The 16,908-nt window shown below is 47.0% G+C and overlaps 1 protein-coding gene across 1 annotated transcript in view; it reads right to left on the minus strand.

The window, feature by feature from the left end:
* The window catches only part of PTPRJ (protein tyrosine phosphatase receptor type J), a 164,020-nt gene that overhangs the window by 10,943 nt on the left and 136,169 nt on the right, over positions 1 to 16,908 (minus strand). The window contains exons 11-20 of the mRNA XM_080815966.1: positions 15,439 to 15,570; positions 13,734 to 13,944; positions 13,496 to 13,620; positions 11,090 to 11,177; positions 8,919 to 8,960; positions 8,189 to 8,303; positions 5,893 to 5,983; positions 3,925 to 3,998; positions 3,687 to 3,821; positions 1,610 to 1,729 (exon numbers count right to left, since the gene is read on the minus strand). Coding sequence (XP_080672092.1) covers positions 1,610 to 1,729; positions 3,687 to 3,821; positions 3,925 to 3,998; positions 5,893 to 5,983; positions 8,189 to 8,303; positions 8,919 to 8,960; positions 11,090 to 11,177; positions 13,496 to 13,620; positions 13,734 to 13,944; positions 15,439 to 15,570 — 1,133 coding nt within the window. The remainder of the gene's footprint in view (positions 1 to 1,609; positions 1,730 to 3,686; positions 3,822 to 3,924; positions 3,999 to 5,892; positions 5,984 to 8,188; positions 8,304 to 8,918; positions 8,961 to 11,089; positions 11,178 to 13,495; positions 13,621 to 13,733; positions 13,945 to 15,438; positions 15,571 to 16,908) is intronic.

The following is a 16,908-nucleotide window of genomic DNA, read 5'->3' on the forward strand; positions in this document are numbered from 1 at the left end:
CTAATAGCTAAATAATGATACACTGACTAGATAACCTATAGTTTAGTTATCTATTCTCTGAAAGCTAGATATTTGAACAGGCTCAAAATCTTCCCTCCATTATAAATAACGCCAAGATTCCTCTTTGTGAATAATAAGCCTTGTTTGTCCTCTATTTCAGATTATTACTTTAAGACAGACTCTCAAACGTTAAACCACCAGATCAAAGGAGAATGGTCATTTTGATGCTTTTGATATAAACTGCAAAGGGCTATACCAATTTACACACTCACCAAAAGATATCAATGTGGCTTCATTGCCTCTATTTCTAGATACTCTATAAAAAAAGGACACGGGGCACCTGGGTGGCTCAGTCAGTTAAGCGGCTGCCTTCGGCTCAGGTCATGATCCCAGGGTCCTGGGATCAAGTCCTGCATCGGGCTCCCTCCTCAGTGGAGAGCCTGCTTCTCCCCCTCCCTCTGCCTGCCACTCTGCCTACTTGTGCTCTATCTCTTGGTCAAATAAATAAATAAAATCTTTTAAAAAAAAGAAAAAAGGACACATAATCTGACTTCCTGCAGTGTCTTCACCATGTAATTGGATTTTTTTTCCTAAATTTTGGCGGGGGGCTGGGGGGGTAGGGGGTGGTGGGGCCATGTCTATACGCCCAGAAATCTTACTATCGTAACCACTCTCATAAACTGCTCCCAACTGCAAACTGCCACTTCTGAGGTCATATTTGCAACCAAATAATCCAAAAGGGTCTTGGTTTGTAACAAAAAAAAATCTATAAACAAGTCACCTGAAAGCAGAAGGAACAGTGGCTGCTGCTGACCCTTGTTCTTAAGATTCATCTTATTCCGGAATAACATACAGTAACAAAAACAAACACAAAACAAAACAAAACATCAGACTGAGAAAAAAACAGAACAAGCTGGTGGCTGCCAGAGGGGAAGTGGGTCAGGGGTGGGCGAAAGGGGTAAAGGGGACTAAGACCCACAAACTCCCACTTACAAAATGTGTAAGTCACGGGGAGGAAGAGTACAGCATAGGGAGTAGAATCAATAATGTCTTAACAAGGTTGTATGATGACAGATGGGGACTACACTTACCCCGGTGAGCACCACGTAAAGTATGTAATTATTGGGTCACTATGTCGTACACCTGAAACTAACGTAATAGTCTATGTCAACTACACTTCAAAAGGGAAACATAAAAAATAACATGAACTTCCTCTTAAGAAAGTTAAAGCTAAGGGTTGCTTTAGAGTGTATGCAGATCGTTTTCATTCTGTGAAAAGAGAGCAAAAGTATTTTTCTGATGCATAACAAAAATATATATGTATTGGTTAATAGCAACCTAAAAATATCACCCCCAAACTACTATAGGGTCTTCTTTTTTTTTTTTTAAAGATTTTATTTATTTATTTGACAGACAGAGATCACAAGTAGGCAGAGAGACAAGGCAGAGAGAGAGGAGGAAGCAGGCTCCCCGCTGAGCAGAGAGCCCGATCCCAGGACCCTGGGATCATGACCTGGGCCGAAGGCAGAGGCTTTAACCCACTGAGCCACCCAGGCACCCCTATAGGGTCTTCTTATCTGAGGCCTATCCATCTTGGCCTCTGACTTACATTTTTCACCGTGAAGTCTCTGATGGTCCATTCTGGAAGAACGACTTCTGATGTCATTGCCACCGTTATGTCCCCATAGTCCTGAGCCTGCTTGGAGGGCCAGTACTCCTCACATTTGGTCTAGAGTAAAATTGCATTTTTATTCAAAAAGTCAGGTCGCACCATCTGCCATCACTATAGCTTCGTAAGGGAGACTGGCTATTGGAAACTGGCATCAGAGACTGGGTCAGCCCTTAAGCTGGGTTCTGTCAGACTCCCAAAATTGTTTTTTAATTTACAATTATGGCCAACTCTTTTAAAATTGGGAGGTTTCTCATAAAATTCCAGATTCCCGGCTTCTCCTGAGAACTCAGAAGATCTGGCCCACCCTGAGCCCCCATTTTTGCATGAAAATGGATTTAGAGCAGAACAGTCACTGTCCCTTCTCTGAGGACACAGTCCCAGCCAGCTTCCTTTAGCTCTGACTACTACCAGCCCACGACTGTCCTCCAAACTAAACTCAGACTGACCCACAACCCCATGTAGCCAGAAGAAATGAGGACTTTCCCCAGTACTTTCAGACCCAGTAATTAGAATACAAATACAGACACGAATAAAGAGAATCAAATTAAATCACTCCGGGTCTTCGATTTAAATAAATCGATGGGCAGATGTAAACAGAAATAAAAATCAGGAAACGTCTGCTCTGCAAGAATATTGACAAATGACTTAATACACCCACACAAACACACACTCTTTCTCCCTCCTCCATTCCCCCTCCCCCACTTTCCGAGGTGTGTTCTACTGCAGGTGCTGTTCAAACCCAATTATCTGACTCACCCCGGGGAGGTCTATTTTGCTCTAAAAACAGATGCCCGGACTCCACCTCCAGGCTGCTGACTCTGGCTGGGGACCTGTATTTTTTAAAAAGATCCCAGTTTCCAGACCACTGCTCCCCCCAAAGAACGCAGGACCCGGACACACAACGACACGGAGCTGGTGGTCTCAGCTCAGACTCTTCCCAGCTGGGTGTCTGTTGCTACTGTGTGGGCAAGTTCTTAAGTTCTCTGAGCCTCAGTTTCCCATCTACACAATAATTATAAAGGAGCGCTGTTAGAGGAAAGAAGTAACATACATGGAGTAAACTGACTGGCTCCCTTTCTTCTTCCCCCAGAGCCAGTAAATCCACTTCTCCACTGACAAGATAAACAACAAATGTGTTCCCCATTCATTCAACTACATCATTTTCATTTGCCTAGCACTGATTTATGAAACTGTTCCACGGGCAAGGCCTTGGGCTCCACCACACCATAAAGTTTATTTGCATTCATAAGCAAAGTTCTTTTGTTTGCATGACAGTCTGTTCTCTGGATGCAAGGAAGTGAGGCAGAACACGGGCTTCTATACCCAGAGCCATGTGAAAATGGGAACCACCTCTTAGGGCTCACTGTTATCTCTCCCTCCCCCACCCCAGCCCATAGCACAGCACCCTACACATACTTGGGGCAGGGTAAACATCTGTTAAATTAAAGTGAAATGTATAATATTAAAAGGCGAGAGGGGAGAACTGAGACTTATCTGGGGAGGAGTCTGAGTTCTGGGGTAGAGGAGGGGTTCCAGTGTTAAAAGCTAGGTTTGATCACCAAGTTGGTCAAAGCCCTCATCTCACAGATGAGATGCTGGCTGCTTAAAGACACAAAGGGCTGGCGCCCACTCCCAGCATGGAGATGACCCCGTGCTCCAGCCCCAGGAGCTCTGCGTGGAGCTGACCGCACTCCCACTACTTGTAACTCCAGCAGCGACCTCATGAATAGAGAACATTGCTATTCATCCACAAAAGAAGGTAACAATAAAATGCTTTTTTTTTTTTAAAGATATTTTTAAGCTTTTCTCCTAGAGGAGAAAAAGACAGAAAATGAGTTTCTAAGAAGAGAGGTGCTGATGGTTGGGGGAGTATTTTCTTTAGAAAGGCAAATGCTTCTTAAGATACCCCTTCACCACAGTCGAAATGAATGCATTAATTGAATAATTTAAATAAAAGTAATTCAATAAAATAAATTTTAAAATAACTTAAATAAAAAATAAATAAAACACTTACCCTTCCCTGTTCAACACATTTGGTCAACATAACAACGGCATATACATTTTTCTCCCAAACCATACGCCAGAAATCTTTCAAAGTGTTGGGCAAAGGCCCTTGTGTGGCAATGAAATCTTTCTTGGAATGGTAGCCCTAGAAAACGGGAAGCAACCCAAATTCAGTGTCAAAGACACAAGGAGGAGCCCCGAAGATTTCACCCGAACAAGCCGTGCTCTGGGCTCATCTCTCCACTTACGGGCATGTAATTGGCGTTGATGTAGTCATCAGCTGAGTGGGTCTGGATGGAAAGCTTGACACGGGAAATATCATCTATGGCATTGAGAGAAAAAAAGTCCTCATTAGAAATACTTGAGGAAAGTTACACACAAGAGAGAAAAGTACAAAATGGCAACACAGGGGCTCCTGTCACATCCTGAAGGTGTGACACATGGCATTTTATGGAGATGACCTACTTGATCCTTACAGTCAGCCCAAGTGACTGGCACAGAGGAGTCAGGCAATTGCCTGCAGAAGCCCAGCAGAGCTACACACTGGCAGAGCCAGGATTCGAACCCCAGGCAGCCTGCAGCCAGGGTCCGAGCTCTTCATCACACCAGACTTCCTTCTTAGACAACACCAACCTACTGTTATTAGCATGCTTGGTGTGCATGTCACAAGCCAAGGGATGCACTGAGCAATTTTATTTATATCTCAAAACCACCCTTCTGGCTTTTGTGCCCATTTTACAAATGAGGAAACTGAGGGTCTGTGAGATTAAGTACTGATGTCTGGTCAAAGACACTCAATTCAAATCTAGTGCTCTTCCCACGAAGGAAAGGTTTGCATACTTTCTCTATTCTCCTAAAAATGTCATTACAAAAAGGACATAAACTGAACGTGGAGGACTACTATGGGTGGGAAGATCTAAAACACAAAATCCTTGTGTTTTCATCTTAAAAATACACACAAGTTTATCAGTTGCGTATAAACACTACAAAAATAAATGCACACACAAGCTTGCCCAACTCAAGAAATGAAGTAATGTTAGAATTTCAAATGTAATCAGTAGCATCACCTGCGTGTCCCTGTCTCTGATCACATATTATCTCACCCTCCCCTGGACAAAATAACACGACAATTCCAAACTCAGTGACCTACATGAATTTCAGCCCAAAACTCTCCCAAACTCTGGATCTGAAAATCCCTGCAACATTCACAGGAACAGGCCGACCCTGAGTTAACTGTGGATGGGCCGTTCTGAGGTGCATCCCACCAGCCTGATTTTGAAAGCATTTTTCTTGGAACAAGGGTCAGTACCTGCTGTCAATACAAGGACGGACGACAGGAGGCACGAAGAGAAAGAATGCAGAAGCTAAAAAATCCTGAATCTAAACAGAAGCTAATGTTTTAGACTGGAAAAAAAAAACACAGCTTCGAAGGAAAAAGACAATGTCTCTAAATGTCCTCGTGGAAAAATCATCCGCAGAGCCTATAAATTACAGCGAAATCAGAACACAGCTGCAATCTATTGATAACTTCTTCGTGCCCTAATTCCCACCCAAGAGAGAGACCACAAAGAACCTTCCGTAGAGGAGGGCTTACATTTCATCTCCACAGATGATGTGATAAATCACTCTCATTTTAAACCCCATTTGTTGTTATCCCCATCCATTAGGCAGACATTGTTACTTCTCCAATATGTGAATTCAAATACAAGTCATATTTAGCTGTGGAATGCTCTCATCAGCCCACCAGAGATGTATCTGGATAAGCAGAAAGCATTACTCCCGTCCTCCTGCTTGCTTCCTTTCCAGAGCAACAGTAGCCGAAATGAGGGGCTTTAAGAGAGAGGGGATAAGAGCAGGGACTCTGGCCCTTTCCCTGAAAGAAACGATAGCCCTAATCCAAAGCCTGGCCCGCCATGGCCCTCTGTGTGACTCTGGGCAAACCCCCTAGCTACCCTGTGCCTCAATTTTCTCATCTACAAACTGAATATTCTACTAACTACTTCATAAGGTTCTCCTGAGGGCTGGATTCAGTGGAATATGCCTAAATAAAGGGCTTAGCACCCCACAGGGGACTCATGAATGACTGTGGGCATGGCTAGCCAGCACCCTGATCCCACTCCCCTCCCCTGTGAGAGGCCTGACAGCCAGAGATGGAGAACAGGGAAGAGCCTATGTGTGGGGGGGGGGAGGGGGGGCGGAGAGGAGACACAACTTACAGGGCAGAACGTTATTATAGCGATTCTTTCCTCTATTCTCAGCCAGCTCCGCCGCATATTTAGGTAGACTGATTCCAACAAGCTTCAGATCCTGAAAACAAATGAGTTGTCCGTTTGTTTAGTGCCCAGATGTTAGTTATACTGAGCACAGAGCACGACAGAACAAAGTGGGAGTGTAGAGGTGTTTGGGGTTAAACTGTGTCCACCAAAAAGACAGGCTGAAGTTCCAATCCCTGGGACCTGGGAATGATGCAGCCTTATTTGGAACATCGGTCTTTGCCACTGTCATCAAAAGAAGATGAGGTCATGGGGGCGCCTGGGTGGCTCAGTGGGTTAAAGCCTCTGCCTTCGGCTCAGGTCATGATCTCAGGGTCCTGGGATCGAGCCCCATGTCGGGCTCTCTGCTCGACAAGGAGCCTGCTTCCCCTTCTCTCTCTCTGCCTGCCTCTCTGCCTACTTATGATCTCTGTCTGTCAAATAAATAAATAAAATCTAAAAAAAAAAAAAAAAAACAAGAAGACGACGAGGTCATACTGGAGTAGGGCGGGCCCTTCATCCAACAGGACTGATGTCCTTCTAAGAGGAGAAGAGTCACCAAGATACAGACATATGAGGGGAGCCAGGTGTGCTGAGATGAAGGCAGGCAGAGGAGTCAGACTCCCACACACCAGGAATGCCTGCGGCTTCCGGAAGCTGCTGAAGCTTCGGGCAGGAGCCTTCTCTAGAGGCTTCAGATGAAGCAAGGTGTTGTCAACACCTTGATTTTGGACCCCTGATTTCCAGAACCATGAGAGAATAATTGTTGTCGGAAGCCACCCAGTCTGTGGTGTTTTGTTACGGCCGCCCGTGGAAACTAATGCAGAGGTCCAACTCAAAGAAAAAGCATCATTCTTGCCTTCAAGGAGCTTACAACCTGGGAGCGGGGTGTAGGCGGAAATCACTAACTTTACAACGAGGCAGAATTAGGTAAATGCTGGACGTCGCTGACAGGCAACACCTCCCAGGGGAAAGGGACCCAACGACAGAGAATTTACGTCCTGAGCTGTGCTTTGAGTCGTGCAGTCGGTTGAATGGCGGCCCCAAAAAAAGGTAGGCCCATGTCTTAACCCCCACAACCTGTGGATGTGAGCTGCTTTTGGAAAAGAGTCTTGGGGAATGAATTTAGGTTGAGAATCTTGAGGTGAGATCATCCCGGAATCTGCAGGTGGGCCTCAAATCCTGTAACAAGTGTGCTCACCCAAGACACCCCGAGGGGAGCCACAGAGCAGAGACACAGCCCCAAGCCACAGAACACCTGGAGCCACCCACTTCGGAAGAGGCAAGGAAGGGGATCCCCGCCCAGGGAGACGGAAGGAGGACTGTTCTGCTGACACCTGACTCTGGACTCAGGAGAGCGTCCAGAACCACAAGAGAATACAAATTTGATGTTTCAAGCCACGAGTTTGTGGTGATTTGTTATGGTAGCCACAGGAAGCCAATGTAAATGGCGAGGCAGAGACAGCAGCAGGGCAGCAGGGGAGGGAGGCAGGGCAGGACAGGGCGGGGAGGGCAGGGAGGGCAGCAGGGCAGCACAGGGAGGGCAGCAGGGCAGGGCGGGGAGGGCAGCAGGGCAGGGCGGGGAGGGCAGCAGGGCAGGGTGGGGAGGGCAGCAGGGCAGGACAGGGAGGGCAGCAGGACAGGGAGGGCAGCAGGGCAGGGCGGGGAGGGCAGCAGGGCAGGGTGGGGAGGGCAGCAGGACAGGGAGGGCAGCAGGGCAGGGCGGGGAGGGCAGCAGGGCAGGGTGGGGAGGGCAGCAGGGCAGGACAGGGTAGGGAGGGCAGCAGGGCAGGGCGGGGAGAGCGAGTGTGTGACCATGTGTGGCCGTTCTGAGGGAGGGGCTCTGGGCTGGTGGGGGTGGTCAGAGCTCACTGGACAGGACGGAACAGGATGGAAGCACAGGAACTCTTTCCGCGGCTCTTCCCGCGATGCTCAGGACTCGACCTGGGCCACACGGTGCCCCATGCCAGCCCCCACAGCTTCCCAACTACGCCAGTGAACAGCCCTCGGACTGAAATGCCCAGTTTCTCCCCCTCTCTCTGCATAATCTTCATTTCTCAACAAGGTTAAACACACAAACCGTGTGGGCTCACAGCCCACGCAGCCACAGTGGGAGCCCCAGGGGACATGCAAGAGCCCTTCTCCCCTCCAAGAGCGCCGCCTCACCCAGCGCTTCTCCCTGCAACAAAAATGGGTGGGTTCCCAACTTTTGGAAGAAACATAAAGCAGTTAAAAAAACACATTATTTACAACCACGTACTTCGTATTCTTCTGCAAACCCACAGTTGGAGTCCGCTTGTTGTTTCTTAAAGTAGGCCTCGAAATTCTCCACTTTGATTAACTTGGATCTAAGAAAACAGAACAACCCCTTAGGACTTTTTTACATGCAATAAAGTTCATGCTCAAAACAGAAAAATACAAGTTATTAAAAAATTAAAGCAGCTACTCACTTTTTAGGTCTTCATCATAGAAAGGGAAAGAAAAAAACAATCCATTAGAAACACCGACTCAGTCATGACTCTAGAGATAATAGTAAACATCTTCCCAAAAGAACAAAAACCACAGTAATAAATGGGGGAGGGAGGGCTCACTATAATGTTATTTACAAAACACTAAAATGTAAATCAGGAAATCTCACTTCCAGACTCTCTCATGTAACTGATTGGCTTTGTGACTTCCAACAAGGTCCTCTCCTAGATATTAATAACCCATTTATTTTTCCTTAAAAATCACAAAACACAAATTTATTGGTAGAATATGGAAGTGAGGTTTTACTCGCCTTAGGAGAACATGGCAAGGAAGCTACTAGCTTCAGGAGACAAATAAACAGATTCCTTGCAGAAACACAAAGCTAGCAAGAACTTCGGGATGATCATAGCCAAATGTGTTAGAAAAAAGGACAGCAAGTTCCACCAAAAATTCTCTAGATAGTTATTGGGGATTGGGGGATTAAATGTCTTCAAATAAAGCTCATAACTCCAGAGACTTACTTAATTTGAGAAAAGGATACCTCATTATTCTTCGCATCTTTCCTGTTTTAAAAGAAACAAAGACCCATTAAGACCAAAAAAAGGGTAATTCTGGGCTTTTCCCCTTTCATGTATCTACACAATGCCTTTTATATATATATGACACTAAATCCTGTTCCCTAACACTAAGCTTAGAGGTCTAGGCAGCAAATACTGGTTACAAATCTGCGAAGTAACTCTCTTTCATACCATCCAAAAGTATGGAAGAACCTTGCTCAGGCCACCATTAGAAATGCCTCTGGGTAAATGTGAATCCGCAGCATGACTCCTTTGTAAAGCCAGTCATTTCTTCATACTCTTCTTTGAGAAGGGCTTCCCGATAAGTTAATGGAACAAACAAGAAAATATCTCCACTATAGGTATGGTGGTGGGACTCCTGGCAATCTCCTGCATTGTTGGCTAAACCCCATATTGGTGTTTAAAACATACACACACACACAAACACACACACATACACACACCCCTTCGGGAAGGTGATTTGTCAGTATGTATCAAAATTGAGGGGCTCAGTGGGGTAAGCATCTGCCTTCAGCTCAGGTCCTCATTTCAGAGTCCTGGGATCAAGCACCACATTGGGCTCCCTGCTCAGCGGGGAGCCTGCTTCTCCCTCTCCCTGTCCCCCTCCCGCCTGCTTGTGCTCTATCTCTCCCTTTCTCTCTCTTACTCAAACAAATAAAATCTTTAAAAAAAAAAAAAAATGGAAACAGGCACCATACCCAAAGAGTCAGCAAACTGCCCACTTTGGGATTTAGCCTATGGAAATAATCATGAATGTGCCCAAAGATTTAGAGACAAGTTAACTAACTGTAACAAAACAACAACAACAACAACAACAAAAACACAAAACTGAAGACATCAGGAAAATTGAATAATTTCTATACAGTTGAATAGTCTGTATCTACTTAAAATGAAGAAGATTTGAAGCTGTCCAGACTAGAAAATGATGTCCATAATATGATTCTGTGTGTGTGTGTGTGTGTGTGTGTATTCATGTGTGAGTTTCACAACCATATCAATGTGAAATGTAGTTTTGTGCAGGAGCTATGATTATGAATTATCTAGTTCCTTTGCTTTTTTCTTTTCTGCTTTGTTGTTTTGTTTGTTACCACAAGCATGTATAACTCTTATTTCAACAAGAAACAATAAAGCTGTTTTGACCCCTCCTCACACACACACACACAAATTTAAAATCTGCCTGTCAACCCAACAGGGCAAGATGGCGGCAGAAGACCCTGGTGTGGCTGCTTTCAGGGACCCTGAGCGGGAAGGAAACTCCCCGGCTGGCAGCACCTGAGGAGCGTGAATGAATCCCAGTGGATACACAGGCTTCACCTGCCCCACATATGGTCAGACAGGAGAGCGAGCAATGAAGTGCAAACACCGGGTCCAAGTTTGCTTCCGCGCTTCCTACACTCAGCTTGTGCATCCTCGCAATGGGGCTTTCAAGACCCACCTCCTAGAGCCCCATGAATATGAGAATTGATGGAAAACACAAATCCAGGCACACAGGAAGCACTCAAAACAGAGATGCTATTTTTACTACGCACACACTGTATCTATTTAACACTTGGTGTCACATCACAGAGTCTCCTAGACATCCCGGCAAAGCTCCCTACTGCAAGTCAGACCACGCATGTGTTCAAACTTAGCTAACTCGAGAGTGAAATCTCTTAACACCACACCTCTGACTCGGGAACCAGAAGGCACAGTTCCAAGGAAGCACCTTACACGGCAGTGTTCACCAGGACCTGATGCTGGGACGGCTGAGGGGAAGCAGGACTGGCCAGTCAGTGGGGAGTATGGATGATGGGGACAGGGTGGGGGGCCCATGACACTGGTCCTTCCAATCGTGTGACTGTCTGAAATTTTCCATAGTAAAAAGCTCCCTTAGGGGTGCCTGGGTGGCTCAGTCATTAAGCATCTGCCTTCAGCTCAGGTCATGATGCCAGGGTCCTGGGATCAAGCCCCATATCAGGCTCCCTGCTCAGCAGGGAGTCTGCTTCTCTGTCTCCCTCTCCCCCTGCTTGTGCTTCCCCTCTTGCTGTGTCTCTGTCAAATAAATAAGTAAAATCTTAAAAAAAGAAAAAAGGTCCCTTTAAAAGTGGGGTATTGTCACCAATATAAACAGTCACCTTTTCTTTCTCCAGAAGATGAAGCCGCCCACAGCCACAATTACCAAGGCACCAAAGATGCACCCAAACACTGCTCCACATATGACACCTGGGAAAAGTCCAAATGGGAAGCACTTCAGAAGATGCTCACGAGTTGATAATATACTATATGTTAATTGAATTTAAATAAAATTGTTTTTATTTTTTTTTAATTTTATTTTATTTTTTCAGCGTTCTAAGATTCATTGTTTATGCACCACACCCAGTGCTCCATGCAATACGTGACCCCCTTGGAGATAAACCATAAGAGACTCTTAATCTCACAAAACAAACTGAGGGTTGCCGGGGGAAGGGGGGTAGGGAGAGGGTAGTTGGGCTATGGACACTGGAGAGGGTATGTGCTATGGTGAGTGCTATGAAATGTGTAAGCCTGAATATTCATAGACCTGTACCCCTGGGGCTAATAATACATTATATGTTAATAAAAATTAAAAAAATAAAATAAAATAAATAAAATACTTGCCCTCCTTAATACCTACCACCAGACTCACCCAACCCCCCACTTCCTCCCCTCCAGAACCCTCAGTTTGTTTCTCAGAGTCCACAGTCTCTCATGGTTCGTCTCCCCCTCCGATTCCCCCAATTCACTTTTCCTTTCCTTCTCCTAATGTCCTCCATGTTATTCCTTAATGTTCCACAAGTAAGTGAAACCATATGATAATTGACTCTCTCTGCTTGACTTATTTCACTCAGCATAATTGCCTCCAGTCCCGTCCATGTTGATATAAAAGGTGGGTATTCATCCTTTCTGATGGAGGCATAATACTCCATTGTATATATGGACTATATCTTCTTTATCCATTCGTCCGTTGAAGGACATCTTGGCTCTTTCCACAGTTTGGCGACTGTGGCCATTGCTGCTATGAACACTGGGGTGCAGATGGCTCTTCTTTTCACCACATCTGTATGTTTGGGGTAAACACCCAGTAACGCAATTGCAGGGTCAGAGGGAAGCTCTATTTTTAGTTTTTTGAGGAATCTCCACCCTGTTTTCCAGAATGGCTGCACCAGCTTGCATTCCCACCAACAGTGTAGGAGAGTTCCCCTTTCTCCACATCCTCTCCAACACCTGTTGTTTCCCGTTCTGTTGATTTTGGCCATTCTAACTGGTGTAAGGTGGTATCTCAATGTGGTTTGGGGGCAGAAGACATATAAATGGCTAGCAGGCACATGAAAAAAATGTTCATCAAAATTAAGTTTAAAAAAAAAAAGATGTTCACAATCGGCCCAGAGTCCTCAAACCAGAGTGTGTGTGTGTGTGTGTGTGTGTGTGTGTGTGTGTTAAATATCTTTGGACATATAATTAGTCTAGGCATTTGGGAGCCAGGTACCCCCGCTCCAGCCCACCACCAATGGGCTGGTCTTGAGAAAGTCACGGCTCCCCTCCCCCAGGGTTCCTCCACTGCAAACATAGGGAACTGGGCTGTCTATGATTTTCGAGTTGTTCTCACTGCGGATGTCTTTCTTCAAATGAAACTGCATACAGCAGCCCCATATATAAATTAGAAAACCAGGCAGAAACGCTCTTGTGGAGGCAGGGTGGGGGCAGGGAGGGTCTCAGCCCCGGGTCCTGTTTGGTGGAGTGACCACTGTTTAAAAACCACTAGACAAAATGTTCCCTGTGGTTCCTGCCACCTCTAACTCTGTGAGACTAATACCCACCAACGAGCAGAAGTACTGACAGCACTGTGCTCAACTGATAGAAAACCCATCCGATTCCTGGGGGAGGGGGTGGCGGCTCCCTGAACTTGGCTCCTGGGGCTTCTTTCCTGAAGCCAACAACGATCAAGTGTAAAAACCGGACACACTAACAGACCAGCAGATCACTTTCCCGCTGGCCTGAAGGTAAGCTCTATACTCCCTTGGGTCCCTGAGGCTCCAGAATCACTTTGTTCTATGTGACAAAGGACAGGAGTGCTTGACGAGGAGTTTGAGACCAAAGTGTCAGGCCTGCCACTATGCAAGTCACTGCCCCTCTCTGGCCCTTCACAGCCTCGTGTCTCAGAGAGGAGCTGGACAAGACAATTTCTGGGGCTCCTTTGGCCCTAACATTTGAAGGTTCCATGCACTAAAGTCAAATGGTGCCTGGCGCATGGGCACACAAATGACCGCCCTGAGAAAAAGGACTAAATGTGTTTGCAGAGTGGAAGGGCAACGGGCCGAGGAGAGAAACAGTGGGGGCGGGCAGGCGGGGGGCCTTCTTCCAGGAAGCAGAGGTGGCTCTTGATGGCCACGAGACCTCTCAGCTTCTGAGAGGAGAGACCAGCCCTCCCAGGGACAGAGGGAGGCATGCAGACTCCTGGCCTTCTGTCCACACCAGAAACAAAACCCCACTGTGACATTAAGAGCTCTGTTGTTCTTTTCTACCTGGATCCTGGGGCAAGAACACAGCCTCTGAATAGGGACTGAAGGACACGTAGCTCTCGGGCCCGTCTATGAGTCCATTATTGCGAGGGTTAAAGGTGATGTTGGTGAAGCCGGCCACACAAGCCCTATGGGATGACAAAAAGGAAAGAGGTAGCTGAGACGGGGCCACCACCCCAGGTGTGCAAACTTCGCACTCACGAGGATCAGCCCCGGAGGGCAAGAACCACTAGGGCATTACCGATAGGAGCCCAGGGGCTCCAGCTTCCCGTTGTAATAACCGTGTGTGGTTGACTCGTTCCCAACATCGACTTCGTATTTCAAGACCTCAGCCAAGCCCTGAGAACGTCTCTTCTCCTCTGTGGTTATGAGGTATGTCACGTAAGTGTCTGAGGCCCCGTTTTTGAAATCCTCATACGTGTATCTCAAAACATCTGCAGATGGCTGAACAGCTAAGAAAGGCACACAGAAAGAAAGTCATAAGAAAATGACTGCAGAGAGAGATTTCTGTTTCCCGTGTATCTAAATATTGACATTGATGCTGGGCGGTAATGACAATAGCTCCCATCTCTCACATGTGCTCTCCATCAGGCTTCACTTAAACTAAGTTGTACCTGCTTTACTTAATCTCTGTGCACTAAACGACAGGCACTGGCAACAGTCTCATCACATGGGTTTACTGTACCCATCTTACAGGTGGGAAAATGAAGGCATGGAAAGCTAAAACGACCTGGGCCTAAGACCACACTGCATATACAGTGGGGTTGATTTCCAAGCCAGACCATCGACTCGGTGCCTGTGGTCTCCTCACCACAGGGTGGTATTGGTCACTGTGGTCACTATGAAATATTTCCTCCTTCATTCAGCAATGTCTAAGCGTGGATTTTGCTGGAAACCTTCACCACAAAATGACTTGGAACAGACCCAAAACGAAAAGACAGAGGAGAACTGAGAGATCTCAGCATCAGTTGTGGAAACCCTGCCATGGGTTTATGATACCAGCAAAGTCCTTGTCTTCCAGGATCCCCACACCCCTCACAAGGGGCTCGACATCTGGGTCCTCAAGGAGGTGAGGACAATACCCTGGGCGGGGGTTAGAGAATGGGTAGAGGCAGCACTGCATTGTTCCCATTTAAAGAATCAACAAAACGACAGAACGTGGCCTTGAAAACGCAGCCTTGTGCAAAGCGCAAGGACAGCTAACAAAGAGAGCTAACAAGGACAACCCCGAATCACGCCCTTCTTCCCACCAAAGAATGTAATGGAGCCCCTGGGGAAAAGGGGGCATGTGAGCCCCCTCCTCTCTCAGCTGTGAGGATGCTTTCTGCAAGGTTTTTTTTTTTTTTTTTTGGCTTTCTGCAAGTTTTTAACCACAAACGCAGAAGTCACTTTCTGTTTTCTTTTGAGAAAAAGTCACCCTCTGAGTATGACGTGTGTGCATGTGTGTGCACACGTGTATGTGTGAGAGAGAGAGAAAGAGAGAGAGTTGGTTAACAGACTAACATTCTGTCACCTGAAAGATCCTGTGTTGTAAAAGAGAAGAAAAACCTAGGTCAGAGGTCAGCGAGGTACAACCCACAGGCCAGATCCAGCCAGCCACCCATTCTGATAAATAATATTTTAGTGGAACAGCCACACTCACTCTTCACGCCCCTTCTGCAGCCGCTCTCACCCCACAGCGCCAGAGTCGGGCAGCTGTGAGAGGGACTGAACGGCCTGCAAAGCCGAAACTATTTGCTATCCAGCCCTTCACAGAACGTCTGTCAACCCTGACCTAGATCATCGGGCAAAGAGCTCACCCACTGCCTTCTGAGCACCAAAGCGTGGGTGACAGTATAAAAACAGACATGTACTTGTATCTCCAGTGTGCCTCAGTGGGCACAGGAATGGCCCCCTGTCACAGCCTGGCTCCTGGGCTCTTGGAGCCATAACTGACCCCTCCTTACCGTTCCCAGTGGTGAGAATCAGCGCATAGGCTTTGATGGGTCCATGGCTAGCTTCAAAGCCACTGAACTCAACCTTTACGGAATTGTGACTGATGGACGTAATATTAGGGGATCCATCTGGAGAAGGGGGGTCTGAAACAGAACAAAGCAAAACATGATCACCCACCATTTAAAACCAAAGAGGGAACAAAATTATTAAGGAGAAGCTTGCTGTAGTGCCTTCAAGCTCTGCCTTTGCTCTGGGAGCAGGGAGGGGGACTCAGGGAAAGCACATCCAGAGCAAGGGGCAGGGAAGGGGAGTAGGGGGCAGAGATGGCAGATTCCCCAGCTCACAACGGCACTTTCAGTGTGCCCAGCCACATGCCCGGGCAGGCTCCCAGCAGCCTTGTTTGTTGAAGACAACCTGCCTTTCTTATCGTCTTATCATCCTGACCCAGAGTATGGGGTGGATGGAGAGCAAGAGAGAGCCTGCGTGGCTGGGACTCTGAGGTGGGAGCTGTCCGCAGTCACCTGCCCACTGCATGGCCACGGCACCAGACGGTTTGATTGGCTGAGGACCATGATGGAACAGAGAGACCTGGATGAAAGCAAAGCTGAGGGGCGCCTGGGCGGCTCAGTCAGTTAAGCTGCTGCCTTCAGCTCAGGTCATGATTCCAGGGTCCTGGGATCGAGTCCCACAACCGTCTCCTTGCTTGGCAAGGAGCCTGCTTCTCTCTCCTCCTCTGCCTGCTTGTGCGCGTTCTCTCTCTCTCTGATAAATAAACAAAATCTTAAAAAAAAAAAAAAAAGAAAGAAAGAAAGAAAGCAAAGCTGACATGGAGAGGATGCGCTTTCTCCTGAGACCCGGCTGTGTTCCTGGTCCACATTCTTCAAAGTAAAGTCCTCATTTTTTTTGCTGGAGTTGGGTTAAAATGCCACCTAGAGAAACCCGACTGATCCCCTTCCCAGCAAAGCCCATGCAGGAACATTCCATGCACCACCTTCACGAAGATGTGCCTCCCCTTTCTTTTTTTTATTTTTTTTTAAGATTTTATTTATTTATTTGACAGACAGAGATCACAAGTAGGCAGAGAAGCAGGCAGAGAGAGAGGAGGAAGCAGGCTCCCCGCTGAGCAGAGAGCCTGATGCGGGGCTCGATCCCAGGATCCTGAGATTGTCAGCTGAGCCAAAGGCAGAGGCTTTAACCCACTGAGCCACCCAGGCGCCCCCCCCCTTTCTGAACTGAGCTTCTGAAGTCAGCCTCCGAGTTAACACAAGAGGAAGAAAACGCTGAATTAAAAATGATTCTTCTTCACACACACACACACACACACGTACTCTCTCTTTACCTAAATCTGTCTCCCACGTACAGTTCGAATGTTTTCATCATTACAGTCAAGATTCAGGGAGACTGAGAAAACTGAACAAAAACACCGCAGTGGGGCTCCCACACTTGACGCTGCCCAGGGCGGCAGCCACCAGCCACACAGA

The sequence above is a fragment of the Martes martes genome, assembly GCF_963455335.1.
Source record: "Martes martes genome assembly, chromosome: 10".
NCBI classification, from domain to species: Eukaryota; Metazoa; Chordata; class Mammalia; order Carnivora; family Mustelidae; genus Martes; species Martes martes.